General features: G+C 40.3%; 2 protein-coding genes across 12 annotated transcripts in view; one reads left to right on the top strand and one right to left on the bottom strand.

Annotated features, from left to right (window-relative positions):
* The window catches only part of SDCCAG8 (SHH signaling and ciliogenesis regulator SDCCAG8), a 209818-nt gene extending 202105 nt beyond the window's left edge, over positions 1-7713 (bottom strand). Inside the window, exon 1 of the mRNA XM_063082814.1 lies at positions 7597-7713. Within this exon, the coding sequence (XP_062938884.1) occupies positions 7597-7663 (67 nt within the window). The 5' untranslated portion in view covers positions 7664-7713. The remainder of the gene's footprint in view (positions 1-7596) is intronic.
* Positions 7714-8611: 898 nt separating this feature from the next.
* CEP170 (centrosomal protein 170) overlaps positions 8612-14832 on the top strand; it is a 131801-nt gene continuing 125580 nt past the window's right edge. For 10 of the 11 annotated variants that reach the window (XM_063082759.1, XM_063082765.1, XM_063082764.1 and 7 more), the window contains exon 1: positions 8612-8776. The gene's annotated coding sequence lies outside the window, so the exon portion shown is untranslated. Of the gene's footprint in view, positions 8777-9158; positions 9210-14832 lie in introns of those variants that run through there. The other variant, XM_063082756.1, reaches the window with a different exon arrangement.

The raw sequence follows: 14832 nt of genomic DNA, 5'->3' as shown, positions 1-14832 counted from the left end.
ACATGTTAAATTGCACCATGAAAATAATATATGAAATACTGAGACTGGGTTCAACAACTATCCCGAAGAAGAGTGATACACAGGCTTTGGGTTGTTTTGCAATTACTGACTTCTGTTAGGAGGGTCAGAGAGGAAGAGAAGGAATTTGCAAGAACTGTGTCTCAAAACTAAAACTAAGGAGGTTAAGGGATGTTTTTAAGTAATTTCAATACTATATTTCAAAATATACTAAGTGCTTTTCAAATATATACTTAGCAACATAATTATACACTGTAGCAGATAAACAGAGTTAATCCTGAGGAATAGTAACAACTCAGATGATTCAAGGCAGATGAAATCCCATCGCTCCTCACCTGGAGCCACTGCAACTCAAGGCCCCGAAATCCTTACTAAAAACACTCCTCCCCAGATGTAGTTATCTGCTGCGTACACTTAAGGAAATGTGATTAGACAGGAGCTTCCTGTTACCATTTCCTATCCCACTGCTAATGGGGCACAGTTTTATCTGTCCATATCCAAGAGAGAGAAAGAATCCTCATTTCCTCTTCTCTCCTGAGAAAACAGTACAGGTATTTAACAATGCATTCTGATTTCTTCTCCCAAGCATGAACCATGGGCTGCATATAAACTTGCTTATAAGTACAAACACAAATAGGACCTCTGAGTCCTACAGTTCACATAAACATAATGGAAGTAAACAGTATTTCTGCTGATCCGCTATCCAAACATCGATCAGTACTATGAGCACTTAAAATGTTTTTGAGCTGATGACCGCTTACAAATCTAAGTCTGTCTTCTTCATCTTATTTTCTCTACTCCCTACATTCTAACTCCTAGCTCACCACTGGGCCTCTCTTCATTCAAATGTTTTTTAACAAAATGCAAGCATGTCTCTCAGTCAAGAAGGATCACCATTTATGTACATACTGTGAATTATTCATTTCTCCATTCTCCACCTGTCCTGGGAGATGTGAAAGAGAACTGCCCTGGTGACAGGGAGGGAGGACCACTCCCTGTGAGCACTCAGCTGTCTCTGAGAACAAACATGCAACGAACCATACCTCCCTAGGCCGAGACAATGGGAAATACTGCAGTTTCCGACACAAGTGTAGACTAGGGCAGACAAGCAGAAAAATGAAACCACAGCGAGATAAGAGACACATGTGTCTGTCCACACTCAAATGGGCCTCAGCCTAGTTCAGAAGATTGCTGTCACTGTTCAGCAGGGGACCAACGGGTAGCACAACCAAGATAAAAACAGCACAATCCGAAGTTAGACAAAGCCAGCTTTGTAAATGGAAATGACAATAGTGAAAGAGATTAAAAGCACTGTGTAGAAATGAAAAATTCTCAACGAAAATACTATCCTAAGACTCTAACAGCTGAAAAACATGCTAAAGTGCTTGGCGCCAGGAAGAAATGATAATCTGAACAAGAATGTAAGCATTTTAAGAAAGCAGAGTCTGGATGGTCATTAATGACTCATAGATGTGTGGGCAAATCCAGGAGATGGGCTATATGCATTCTGACACATACACTTGACATTCCTTTGGCACCAACGGAGAGGACATATACATTGGTCACTTTCCACTGATAAAGAAGTAACCCTAGGCAGGCTGACTGCAGAATGTAGGTAGAATCACCAGCCAATACAATCTCATCCTTAATTGTAATTACTCTCAAGTACGATTCTTCCAGAGCAAGGGCTATGAGGGAAACATTGTCACTTCTAAATCATGGTTTCTCAACCTCAGCACTACTGACATTTTGGACCTGATAGATAATTCTTTGTTGTAAGGGGCTAGGTTGTCCATGTTTAGCAGCATCCCTGGCTCCTAGCTACTAGGTGCTAGTAGCACTCCCCTCCACTCCCAACTGTGACAATCAAAAATGTCTCTGGACATTACCAAATGTCTCCTTGGCAGAAAAATTGTCCCTGGCTGAGAACCACTGGTTTAGATCCATAAAACAAGATAGGTTGTTGTCAGTCTTGAGGAGAGACTTCCCATCACGCTCACCACTTCACTACACTGTAACTGCAGCCACCTCTTGAAAAATGGGCAAGACAGTGAGCTCTTGTGCCACAGGAGTGGTGATGAGTAGGGCACAACCTAAGACTGTCACTGCTATGCTGGGACACTTCTGATCCAGGTGTCAGGAATAGTCATTGTAATCAAGAGCTCAGAATTCATATTTAGTTTAATTTTGTTACAAGACCTAAAACATGAAGCACTATTTGTCCTAAGGCTATTCCTTTAAATATTCCCATGGGCTTTGGTAATCAAGGTTGCTTTGGCAAGTGTAAATGTACATTTCGAACTACCTTGTCTACCTTTGGATTCTGAGAAGAGTTATCACCAGATAAAAAGGTGAAAATCTTAGCACAAGCTGATGATGTGATCAGAGCTCAAGTCTTTAAACATCCCAGGAGAGAATATAATTATTCTCAGTATCTCAACAGCTTGAGAACAACTGAATCTATGCCTTTTTCTGTCCAAGAATATGTGAAAGTGCCCATAGCTTTGATTCTACATTATCCAAGCATGACTATTTACTTGTAAAACATTCTTTCCTGCCTGCGAAATCCTGTCTTTTGCATATTTTACTTCATCAGTAGTAGAAAAGGAAAGCTGAGATTCTACTGTCTTTCTTATTCTAGTAAAAGTTCATAAAAGCTAAAACTACCAAGGAAATCCACATGAGTACATAAAAAAAAAATGAATATACATAACTTAAACTTATCAGCAAAAAAATAAATTCTGATGTTTAGATGTGTGTATGCATATATATAATGTATATAAGAAGAATACAAAAAAAAAAATCAAATGCATGGGCCGAGCCCGTGGCGCACTTGGTAGAGTGCGGCGCTGGGAGCGCTGCAACGCTCCCGCCGCGGGTTCGGATCCTATATAGGACTGGCTGGTGCACTCACTGGCTGAGTGCCGGTCACGAAAAAGGACAAAAAAAAAAAAAAAAAAAAAAAAAAAAAAAAAATCAAATGCAAAGAATATAAAAAATCCAAAACACATTTGAGAAAAGCGAAAACAGAAAAGAAATATAAGTTTTATTAGTAAATCTAAGGAAAAGAAAAAATTTATTTAAGTTACATACTTGTTTTCCTAAGTCTGCCAAAGGTCCAGATGATATCACTGTTGGCTAATACCCTGACCAAATTACTGGCTAGTAAGATTAACACAGCCTTTCTACAGATGTCAGCTTTGACCTGGCAGGAGAAAAACACTTTGCAGAATCTGGAGAGATGCACCAATTATATACAAGTAAAATACGGAATATCAGCATTATCTTTGATTTTCTCAAAGAAGACCAATTTACAAAGAAAAGGACCATCCCCCAAATCATACATTTTCTTCCCATCTTCACCTTCTCACTTTGTATGTGCCTGGTGTGTCTCCTTACTTTCATTTCCATAAGATAAAAACACAAATTTTATCATTCATATGGTCCAACCTGTGTTGATGGAAGGGACATTAGTGATCCAGCGATCAGAGTGGTACCTAGAGCAGGAATCAGGCTCTTGGGAGTGTTCTGACTGCCTCTTTTCTTGGAGCAAAAGAGGGAGGTAGGAAGAGAGAAGGGGAGAAGAAAAAAAAGAGAGAAGGAAGCGAACAGGGAAAGAGCAAGAAGAAATTAGAATGTTTTTAGAAAAAATTAATCTGCCCAGAGTTTGGCCATAAGGCTCACCATTCCCTAGTGTCTTCACTGACTTCCTCACATATTTTGTCATCTGCTTGGCTCCTAAAGACAATACTTCTCACATCTATTCCAACTGTTCATTTTAGATGAGGAAACAGGAATCCACTAATAGTGTATTATATTGCCTAAGGTGACACAGATGGCGATCAGCAAAACAACAGGAAGTTCAGTGCCCTGGCTCCTAGTTCCACATTCTCTCCCTTGACTCCATCATACTCTTCCCCACAAATTCATCAAGAGAGGGAAACACCCAAAATGTTGAAAGAAAAAGAGGGAACCAGCATATAAAATATATACAGAAATTATGTGTTCCTGTCATACTGCAAGTTTTTTTAAAAACTGTTTTTCTTTATGCCCACCCAATCAAAGGTGCTAGGAACTATGTGAACAGGGGAGTGCGGTATATAGGAGTTGTTGATAAAACTGTATCCGTACCCAACACTACAGCAATAGATGAGACATGATTCTGTTATTAGGGCTAGGACACCGCATTTCTAGCAATCTCTCTCCTTCCTAATATCATATTCCTACACTCAAGTGTGCAGAACTTATGACAGAGACTGGATTACCTGTTATTCTGGCTTCTCTCACCCTTTCTTGGCTATAAACTAGTTTATTTTATATCTCATGACATCATACAATGATGTGTTGAATTTAAGTTAAAGGAGGGGCATTTGCTATCCTCCTCAGTTACAAACAGTGCTCAGCCATTCTGTAGGTCTTGAATTACAGCTACTTAGAGTAAATGAACACCTAATCATACTGCTAGACCTCCCAAATCACTTCAATTCCTAGAATAAACTTCCATGACACCTGGGATACACCCACTTTTCACTACACTGGAAACTTTGGGATCACCTACAAAGCCTTCCAGTTATTCTGCCAGAACTTTCATCTTGAAGGAGAATCATTAAACCTCTGCAATTTCTTGCAGAGGGGGCACAGGCAACACAAAGCAAAAGATATCTTTAGAGAGATCCAACAGTGAATACATCTGCCAAGTGTAAGGGAAAGGATGAGAGGTGAACGTGAAGCAATCCAGAATCATCAGAGTCAAGGAGAGGCAAGAATTCCATTCAAGTTTTGAAAACAAGAAAGTAAACAGTCACTCTGCTTTTCACATCAGAACTTCAAATTCTTAATATACTACAATAGTACCAAAGTTATATTTAAAATAAAGAAATGAGGAAAAGCTATAAAAAATGGAGGTACTATCATGGAAAATTGTGAAAGCATTTTGCATTTTTTATATGTTTACTTCCTGGAGGAATATAAATGAAGGGATATTAGTAATGATTACATGTACAGTTATTTAAAAACCAGAGGAATAACTGGCAAGGAAAGAGCAAGACTGTTTATTAACCTAACATTAAGCATGAAATTAGGCAAGACATTTTGGGGAAGTAATGGTAGACAGACAAAACCAAACAAACCAACAAAACCAAAACAAACAAGACAAAAGAACTTTAAATTGCATTTTATCTGACTGTAGAGTAACACAATTCTTAATTATTAGGCACAAACCCTCAAAATAATGAAGGTCCATGTATAAAATAATTACACCATACTTTGTTTATTCAGAAACACAAAATTTTACTTTAAAAGTTATTATCTCATTTAAAAGCGGTCATTTATATCTGTGAAGTGAAGAACTTCTGACTGTGCTTAAGTTCAGGGTTAACTCTGTTTTGTTTCTTTGCAAAAGCTGTTACATAAATTAACATGTAAAGTTTAAAATGCTAGTAACTAAATAATATATCCTGAAAATACATGAAAAAGATTTCAGGTTCCATTTTTTTGATTCATTGTTGCAATTATGACTAAAAACTTTTTAACCATAGTTCAACTTTTTTCTACCCCCTTTGTTTGTCCTTAGTGAAATGTTTTCACTACCTTATATTGTTATCACACTAAATTTAAATTTTATTTTAAACTTATTTTAAAATAAATTAGCTTAGAATGAAAACTTTTCATTCCATAATTACTGAAAGCAGTATCGCTGGTGTTAAACATATTTCTACAAAATCAGTTTGAAATTAACCCTTTCACTGCATCGAAATGCCTAATACTACATAGCCTCCAATGTTTACACAAAGGCTCAAAATAAGGTCAAAGAAGAATTAGGAGAAATATAAACGTATAATGGAAAACAACAAATTCTTGCCAATCTCAAAAATTAAACAAAATCACTCTTATCATTGCATAGAATATTTTTCTTGCTTCCAAATGAAAAGTTAGAAATGGTTGGGCCGAGCCTGTGGCGCACTCGGTAGCGTGCTGCGCTAGCAGCGCGGCGACGCTCCCGCCGCGGGTTCGGATCCTATATAGGAATGGCCGGTGCACTCACTGGCTGAGTGCCGGTCACGAAAAAGACAAAAAAAAAAAAAAAAAAAAAAAAAAAAAAAAAAAAAAGTTAGAAATGGTTATTTCTGTACGTAACAGCTAGTGAACGTATTTCTTTAAGACCAATTCTTTATTCCTGCAGTTTGAATACTGAGAATGGTGACAGTTTGTAACAGTATTGTAGATAATGAATAAATCTTACAAAGCCTAAAGTCATGAAAAGATAAACTTTCTAATCTCAAAAGATCTTCACTTTGCTCCAAGTACCACATGTAAATAGCAGCTAACATTTTAGTGAGTGCTTATGTGCCAAGCACTGATCTTTACCCTTATTTTCTAACAGAGTAATTTTTAATTATTTTATTTACTTATTGTCTTTCTCCCCTGTAATCCAGAGGCTCCAAGGGGACAGGGACTTTGTCTTGTTCCTTACTGTATCCCCAGCACCTTGTATGGCTAACACATAGTAGGCACTGAATTAATATTTGCTGAATAAATTAGTGTTCTAAATGTTTTAAACAATTTTTAAACTGTTGGTCATGACCTGGAGGATTATGAAAATACAACCGAAAAGTAGAATAAAAATTCTTTAGTGAAACTTTTCTTTTAGTGTATATGTCCCATATAAAATGTACTTCTATGGGTAACATTTTTAAAAAGTCTGAAAATCACTGCTTTATGTGGATTATTTCATTTGCTCCTCACAATAAACCTGTAGACAATACCATAACTTCCACACTGCAATATAACAGAACTGAGATTTCTAGAGGTTATATATGTTGTCCAAGATGAAAGGGCCATCTACAAGTACAGACATCACTTCCACAGAAAATCACTCACAGAGTAATATATTAAGAAAATCTGAATGAACTAAATAAGGTTTCAATAATAGCAATTATGACTTGATCAATAAAGAAAAACATAGGCTTTGAAGGCAGACAGGCCTGAATTTAATACTGGGCTCTGCTACTAACCAGCTGTGTGGGTTTTGCCCTATAACTTAACTTCTCTGAGCTTCAATATCCCACTGTGTAAAGTAGGGATATTCGTAAACTTGGTTTTAAGTTGTAAATAATTTACCGTATGTAAACAGCCTAGACCAATAAATAGAAGATGCTGTGATTAAAATAATTATTAGTGTTCTTCCCTTCCCTCCGTCCTATAAGTCACATTCCATTCATTATGCCATGATTTGAATGTGTAAAAAGTGTGAATCAGGAATTTATTGCATTAAACAGGAAAGTATGGGAACTGGTCAAAAGTGGCATAGAGCAGTCCAAAAGTTTCTGCTGGTGCTGGTTGAGAAAGATGCCTAAGTTAAGATCAGGCAGATGGTTCAGGGAACTATGGGACTCTAGGGAAACAACGCTGCTTAACCTTAAAAACAAAATCAAACTATTTCATTCTCTAAAGTTCTCAGCAACACCCTCCGCAGTCTAGCTGGGGCCGAACCGAGGTGTTAGCAAATGCACCTGGTTTGCTCCAACCACTAGGCCGTGGATACCCAGGGCAGAGCCACAGAGGTTCGGAGCAACTCACCCCGGAGACTCCGTTGATATTGCCCCAGAATCTCCTCCAGGGTAGAGTCCCCCGGGCACGTCGCCATGCACAGACTCTGGGCCCAGAAATGGGAATTACGTGAGGAAATGTCCGGTGCTCTCCCCTCCGAGAACAACAAGGCCTATGGCCCGGGGAGCGCCCGCCTGCTTCCTGCCGCTGCTGTCACAGGGGAGCGTGGAACCCGGTTCTGAGCTCTTAGGGGCTCTTCCAACCCACCGGCCCTCGTGATGCACGTCGGGAGTTGTAGTCCGCAGGCTTAAGGCCTGCCAGCCTGGTGAACCACAGCGCCTTCCGGCTACACTACAACTCCCAGAGGGCACCGCGTCCCAGGCGCTCGCTTCGGCGGTTTGGCTGCCGAAGCCGGTTGCCAAGAGACAAGCTTGGAAGTTCCGCCCTCTTCCTCCCGCCCAGCGTGGTTTACTCCCGCCTTCACCCCATCCCTCCGCGGTCTGGACCACCCCACTGACAGAAAGGGCTCACTGAAGGCCTTGACGCTTTGAAATGTGCTAACGTGCAGTTGACCTCTGAGGTTTTTCAAGGACGCAAATAACAATCTCTGACTCCTGTTTCAGTTGCGATATTTGTCAAAACGGTCAAATGAATTCTCTCGAAAAAGAAGCTCTAATTCCTCCACACAGCCTAGACTGTGGAGGTAGCCGACAGGACAACTTCTAGCATGCCCAGCAGCCCGACCTCCACTTGAAACTGGCGCGCTGCCCGCTGGGAACAGTAGTCCTCTTTGGTTGCGGTTCCAGCTAATCACAGGGCCCTCTTCATTGTTCGAGCTGATCTTTGGAGACACGCCTGCGCAGTGGGCAGCTGGAAAAGCGGCCTGGCGAGACCCTCCGCACAACCCCTTTTCATTGTCTGTGTTTGGCGCCTGCGCAGTAACTGATCGACGGGACTGGGCAGGAGGAGGGGGATAGGGCCCAGCTCCTCGCCCTTTCCCGAGGCGCCTGCGCACTGGGCGTCCGCTCTTCGCCGTTACCGCTATGTGTGGGGCGTGTGTGGAATAACGTTATTGCCCAGCGGAGCCGAGGGGCCCGGAGCTCGAGCGCGGCGGCGGCGACGACGACGGGGTGGGAGGAGAACGGCGTGTGACCGACTCACGGGACGCGACGCACCCCGCCTCTCCCGTCCGGTTCCTCAACGGTGAGGGGTAAGTGATGCGCTCGGCTGCTCCGCGTAGGCGCCGCCGTCGCCGCCGTCGCTTTTCCACATCCTCCTCCTCCTCGGGTTTGCGGCGGAGTCGGGGCGCGGCCCGCGGCGGGGCAGGGGCGCGGGGGCCGGGCGGCCGAGGGGGCGCTTCCCGGATCCTCCGCGCGGCGCCGCCGCCGCCGCCCCGACCGCCCCTCCCATCCCCCACCCCTGCGCCTCCCCCACCGCCCCCGGCCCTGCGCCGCCGCCTCCGCGTCCCCCAAGTGGACCGGATCGTTTTCAGTCCCCTCCGGGCTTTGTGCAGCCCTCCTCCCTCCGCCGGAGCTGTGGGCGAGGGGCGCGGGCGGAGCATTGGAGCGAGTGGCTGCGCGGCCGCTGGGGAAGGGAGTCTTTCCCCGATTGGAGCCGCTCCGGGCGGCGATCCCCTTTGTGTGGTGGGTTTGGGGGTGGGGGGCGGTCGGGAGAGGTCGGCCGGGGACTCTCCGGGGCGCGTTGGGAGGGCGTGGAAGACGTGGTGTCACGCACCCTGCCAGGCGACTGCACCCCGCGTGGGCTCTGGCTCAGGAGTCAGCCCGGGGGAGGCGAGGGTGGCTTCCTGTGGGTTTCATTGTCTGAGATTCCAACGTAGGGTTTTGGTATGGTTCCCTTTCTGTTTTATGCAAGGGGGAAAAAATATTAGCAGCTGCCTAACGCGGGGCGGGAAGACGTGGGATTTGTATTCTGAGATCCACGGAGTCTGTATTTTGTGGTGTTTCGTAGAGTTTTATTTATTTTATTTATTTTTAAAGAATGTAAGGAAAACAGGGACTGTGCTTGCTGGAGTCCAAGCATTGCTGGGGTGATTAATATAAAATGACTAGATGACGATGAAGACTGGGCTGGGAAGGGCTGTTGTGTAGCAGGGAAATGGACCAGCAGAATTGTTTTTTCAGCGGGTGGGTAATGCATTCGTATTCCTAAGGGCATAGCTCAGGATACATCTTTCCGTTTTATTTTTAAGCAGTCAACACAAACAAACAAAAATAGGCCTGGCGTGTTTCTGTTTCTGAAGTTGTTTACTCGTTCTCGTTTTTATCTTTTAAAGAAAATTCAGCCATTTGGGAGGAATTGGGTGAAGCAGACGACAAAAGATGAAAATGCATCTTTTAAAATGTTTGATCCTTAAGTTTACAGTGCCCACAACCGTTTGCTGGTGTTTTTGCTTAAAACAAGCGGAAGAGAGAATGAAGCAGGATGGGGAGGAGTCGGTGGAGGAATAATGTGAGAGGAGAGAGTTACATTATGAATACAGTATCTAGATCTTCATTCATAGAACCCTAACTGGGTAGGCTTCCAGGACAGGAATTCAGCTCTGGAAATAGTACGTTGATGAGTAAGAAGTTACAAACCATTTTGTATTTTTCTACCATAATTTTTAAAAACTAAGAGAAACAAGGGCTGCTTTTAGTTCTTTCCAACTTTGTAGATACTGTAGAATTTTGGTGTTTTAAAAAGGAAGAGTCTTAAGTGCACTTGACAGAGATAGAGGAAGACATTAAAACTCAGAAAGTTAAGTGACTTGTCTGTTGGATGGCAGAGTCAAATAAAACCAAGGTCTGTTCTGCAGAGTGATCTTTCCTTTGCCCCCTCGTCTTCCTACCCTGTGAAAATTTATGAAAAGCTTCTCTACATGCTCTCTGAGTTGTCTGTGAGTATCAATGAACTTGATTGTCACAGTTTTATTAATCTAGTCCTCGTGTTTGAGATGTAAAAGTAGTAGTTCTACTGAAAAGGAACTTTAGTTTTATAAAGTAACTTACTATAGGAAGAAAAATGCCCAAACATTTGCTTTTCATAAAACAAACTGTTGGAATGTTTTTCCTACTACGAATTAGTAACCATGTTTTTATATATTTCTTGAAACTCAATAGTATTTTATAATAGTATGATAAACTATAAACTGTTAAAGTAAAAATTTCACATAACAAAAAGCTATGAAGTTCATTTTCCTACAGGTAATGAATTATATTATCCCCAATTTAAACTAGAATTTACCTTTTGGGAAATATTAACTTTATGTTTTTTATTGGGTTGATAACACCATAAAGTGCTTTTTTGTTTTGCCTTATAATTTTAACTTTTAATTTTGCATTGCATTTTAATAGACATTTTCTTTCGACTTTATTGAACACTTACTGAGGGCCAAGCAGTGTGTATGGTGTGTGTGTATTTAATTTATGCAGCAGTTTTCTAAGTAAAGGTATTATTTTACACAAAGTCGAAAAATTTGAGGCATTGAATTAGTGAATAACTGCCTCTGTGTCACACATTACTAAGTGGTAGAGCCTATAAATGAAACCTTGTCTTTTTGACTAAAGCCAAAATTCTTTGTACTCATCTTTTTTAGTAAGCTAAAAGGGTAACATTTGTTCCCTTGCTCTGATTCATAAAATTTTAGAATTGGAGGGAACTTTAGAAGTCATCTCTTGAAATCTGTCACCCACTACAAATATTCCTGAGATGTTATTGAGTCCAGCTTCTCCATGAACCCTACCATGGATATAGGAAAGCACATTTAGCTTTCAAAAAGTTTAATAGAAAGATCTTACTTAAACTGAACCTAGTATCTGCTTTGTTATATAACTTCTTCCCATTGGTTGCAGTTCTGTCTTTAGAAGTAAGACACAATAAGGTTTTGCTTAGTATGAGTATATTAGGTCTGTGCTAGACTTTCGCTTCTAAATTAAAGGTTACACAACCTACTGCTTCATGTGATATGGTTTTCTCTACTTTTCTCATCTCTGTCAACTGGATTCAATCAATTTGGTCAGTGCTATTCTTTTTGTTCTATTCTCGTTTCCATATTTAATTCTACAGTTATAGTCTGAATGCAGAATGTTGTGAAACCATTCCTTTTCTTATTTTAAGCCATATGCTTGTGTTTACAGTCTAAAATTGTGTCAACTCTTTAACAACAAGTGTCTTTGCCAGTTCTAAGCAAAATAATAATAATAATAATGACAGAAAAATGTTTTGCGGCTTTTGAAGTTATATTTATGTATTTCGAGGGATTATTTTTTGAGTTCTGTACTTCTGCATTTCTAATTTTAAAATGGCCTTTCTTTATGAAATGATAGTGTTCATAGGTAGTAAGTTTCTTCTGATATTGGTAATGAGTTTTTGTTTTCTTTTGTTTTAGTTTTCTTAACTAACCAATAAAAAGTTGGCAGCCTTATGTTGGTTCTCATTTAGTTTTTTGAAAAATTTGTCTGAAAACCACTGGTGTAGTCAGCATAAACCAACATCTTTATGTTTAGCTATATACACATAGATGATATATATACAAATTCTGTATATGCACATAGATGATGTTTTTTAAGCAATATTTTACCTTTACTCCCTACTAAATTTTATCTCCTTGAATGCAGCCATAGTTAAAACTTGTTGAGATCTTCTTGAATCATGATTCTGTCATCCAGAAGATTAGCTTCCCCTTCCTGGCTTTTTGACATTTATAAATTTCACAGGCCAGACTTCTATGTCTTCGTCCTGGCCATGTTCTGGATATAGCCAAGGACAAAGCCATGCAGATTTATAAATAGAGTTAATGTTATATAAATAAAATATCCTGGGGTGGGGGGAGATGACACAAAGATAATGAAAACCATTTGAATGTTTTTATTTTGTTTTGTTTTAATTAAGGAGAAAACCATTATGTCCTCCAGTAGTAAAGGAATTTGAGTGAAACTTACAAGTTTGGTGGGGGATATGGATAATTACATAATTATATGATATAAAGTCAAGTAAGGATAGGTGCTATGAAGAAAAATTAATCAGGGTAAAGGGATAGTGAGTGATGGACAATGGCTATTTTTTATTAATTTTCAAGTGGGCAATACATTCAAGTGGTCAAAAAATCAAGTCATATTTTAAAAAGGAATAATGTGAAAAGTCCTTCCACCCTAGTATCATGTCTGCTGTTACTACTTTCTCCAATCCAGTAAGTAGCCATTTGTATTATGTATCCTTCAAGTGAATTTTTTTCAATTCAAACAAATACAAATGTGTGTTCTTAATTAGCCTCCCCTCTTTGACACAAAAGGTAGCCAGCCTCCTTGTACACCATTCTACACCATGAGGGCTGCTATTAGAGAGTGATTTGGGAATCCCTCTTTGAGAAGGTGAAATTTAGCAGAGACTTGCATGAGGAAAGGAAGCCATGTAGGTATCTGAGTAAAGATTTATCTACTCAGGTATAGTGGTTCTGAGGCAGGAATGGGATGAGCAAATTTGAGGCTGGAAGTGACCAAGCAAAGGGAAGAGTAGAAGAAAATAAGGTTGAATAGAGACTTTATTGGTTGATTTTATTTAAATGCTGTGGGAATTCATTGGAGGGTTTTGAGCAGGGGAATGGCAAAAGAATTGGGTAATATTTTTAAAGGATGGCTCTGACTATTTTGTCAGGGAGATGAGCTTAGAGATGATTGAAGTGATCTAGACTAAGTGATCTTAGTGGCTTAGACTAGAGTGACAGCAGTATTGACAGTGAAATTGATCAGGTTCTGGTTTTAAAAAGCAAGCATTTTGGACATGTTAAGTCTGAAATGTCTTAAAAATCCAAGTGGTCATATCAAGTAGGTGGTTGGATATGTAAGCAGGAATTCAGAGGGAGAGGTTTGGACTGAGATATTTAAATTGTAAGCTTCACCAGTAGACTGGAAGAGATCATTTAGGTAGGGAGTTAATTAGATTGAGAGGAGGTCCAAGGATTGAGACCTGATACTCTCCAACACTGAAAGCTTAGCAAAAGAGAAGGAGCTATCAAGAAGGATTGAAAAGAAGTGGCCGGTGAGGTATGAGGAAACTAGAAGAACGTCATATCCCTGAAGCCAAGTAAAGGAAGTATTTTTAGAGATGAGGAATGGCCAATCACATACATCACTTTAATCACCTGACTGCTTCTTAAGAGATCAGATCATATTTTCTTTTCTTGTAAATGGTCCTTGAGAAAACAATTTCATTAGACCTCTTTTCAGGAATCGGTTATTGACAGGAACGTTCACAGTTATCCTCCTCTGGAAACTACTGAATCTAAAGCCCTGAACAAAGTTTTTTTCATAAATAGGGCACTGTTATTTCCTGGGTGGATGGGCTTGGCTGCTGCTTGTACTGAAGTTTGAACAGGAGAAATAGTGTTGTTCGGTGAGAAGAATTTATCAGGAGTTGCCTCAGAGTCACTAATTGCATGATATTAAGCATGTTACTTATTGTTAAAAGCTCAGTTTCTTCATCTACAAAATAAACATAGTGGCAGTCCAGCTACCTCAGAGGTTTATGGTGATAAACAAATGAGACAGATGTAAAAAGCAAATGAAAGGTTTAATTGCAGGTAGGGATCTCCTTCCCTGTTGCCCAAGTGTAGTACCAAGTTGATAGTGTTAGATTTGAAGAAATACGTTGGCTGGGATGACAAAAATATTTTTCATTCTGACTCTGTAGGAATAGTTTTTTACTTCCTATGCATTCCATCCTCATAGGCAATTTTGCACATCATTGCATGATATTCTTGGGAGTGGAGAAGTCATGTTGCTAGGAGGAGGAAAGTAACAATCAGGCTTTGAGATAATATCCTTCACCAATCCTAAACTCATCCTTGAATTCTGAACAAAGCATCTAAATAATGAGAGTTTAGGCCAAAAAAAAATAAGCAAGTAAGCCTGCTTACTTTCCCCCAGGCCAACAGGGAGATCTTCCCTCTTTCAACTCACTTTTTTTCTGGAAGTTGTCCTACTGGATAAAGATTTGTCCCATGTTACATGGGATAAAAAAAGTGCAGATTCAAAGAGGTTGGTTAGGGGTCTTGAACTCCAGGCAGCCAACTAGAAACTGATTTGAGTAAGTAAGAGGGTAGAGGAAATGAGCCTGCTTAATAATAAAGGGGTAAAGTATAAAATATTTATTTTGGTGAACAAGAAACATTAGAAATGGAGGACTTCCCATGGTGAGCTTTTTGAGGCAATAGGACCGTAACTTCACAATATGTATATATGTTGAGGACCTTATATAACATTTTTTGCC

Source organism: Cynocephalus volans, chromosome 18, assembly GCF_027409185.1.
Source record: "Cynocephalus volans isolate mCynVol1 chromosome 18, mCynVol1.pri, whole genome shotgun sequence".
Lineage (NCBI taxonomy): Eukaryota > Metazoa > Chordata > Mammalia > Dermoptera > Cynocephalidae > Cynocephalus > Cynocephalus volans.
The sequence above is the reverse complement of the archived record's forward strand: the minus strand, read 5'-3'. Positions and strand labels throughout refer to the sequence as shown.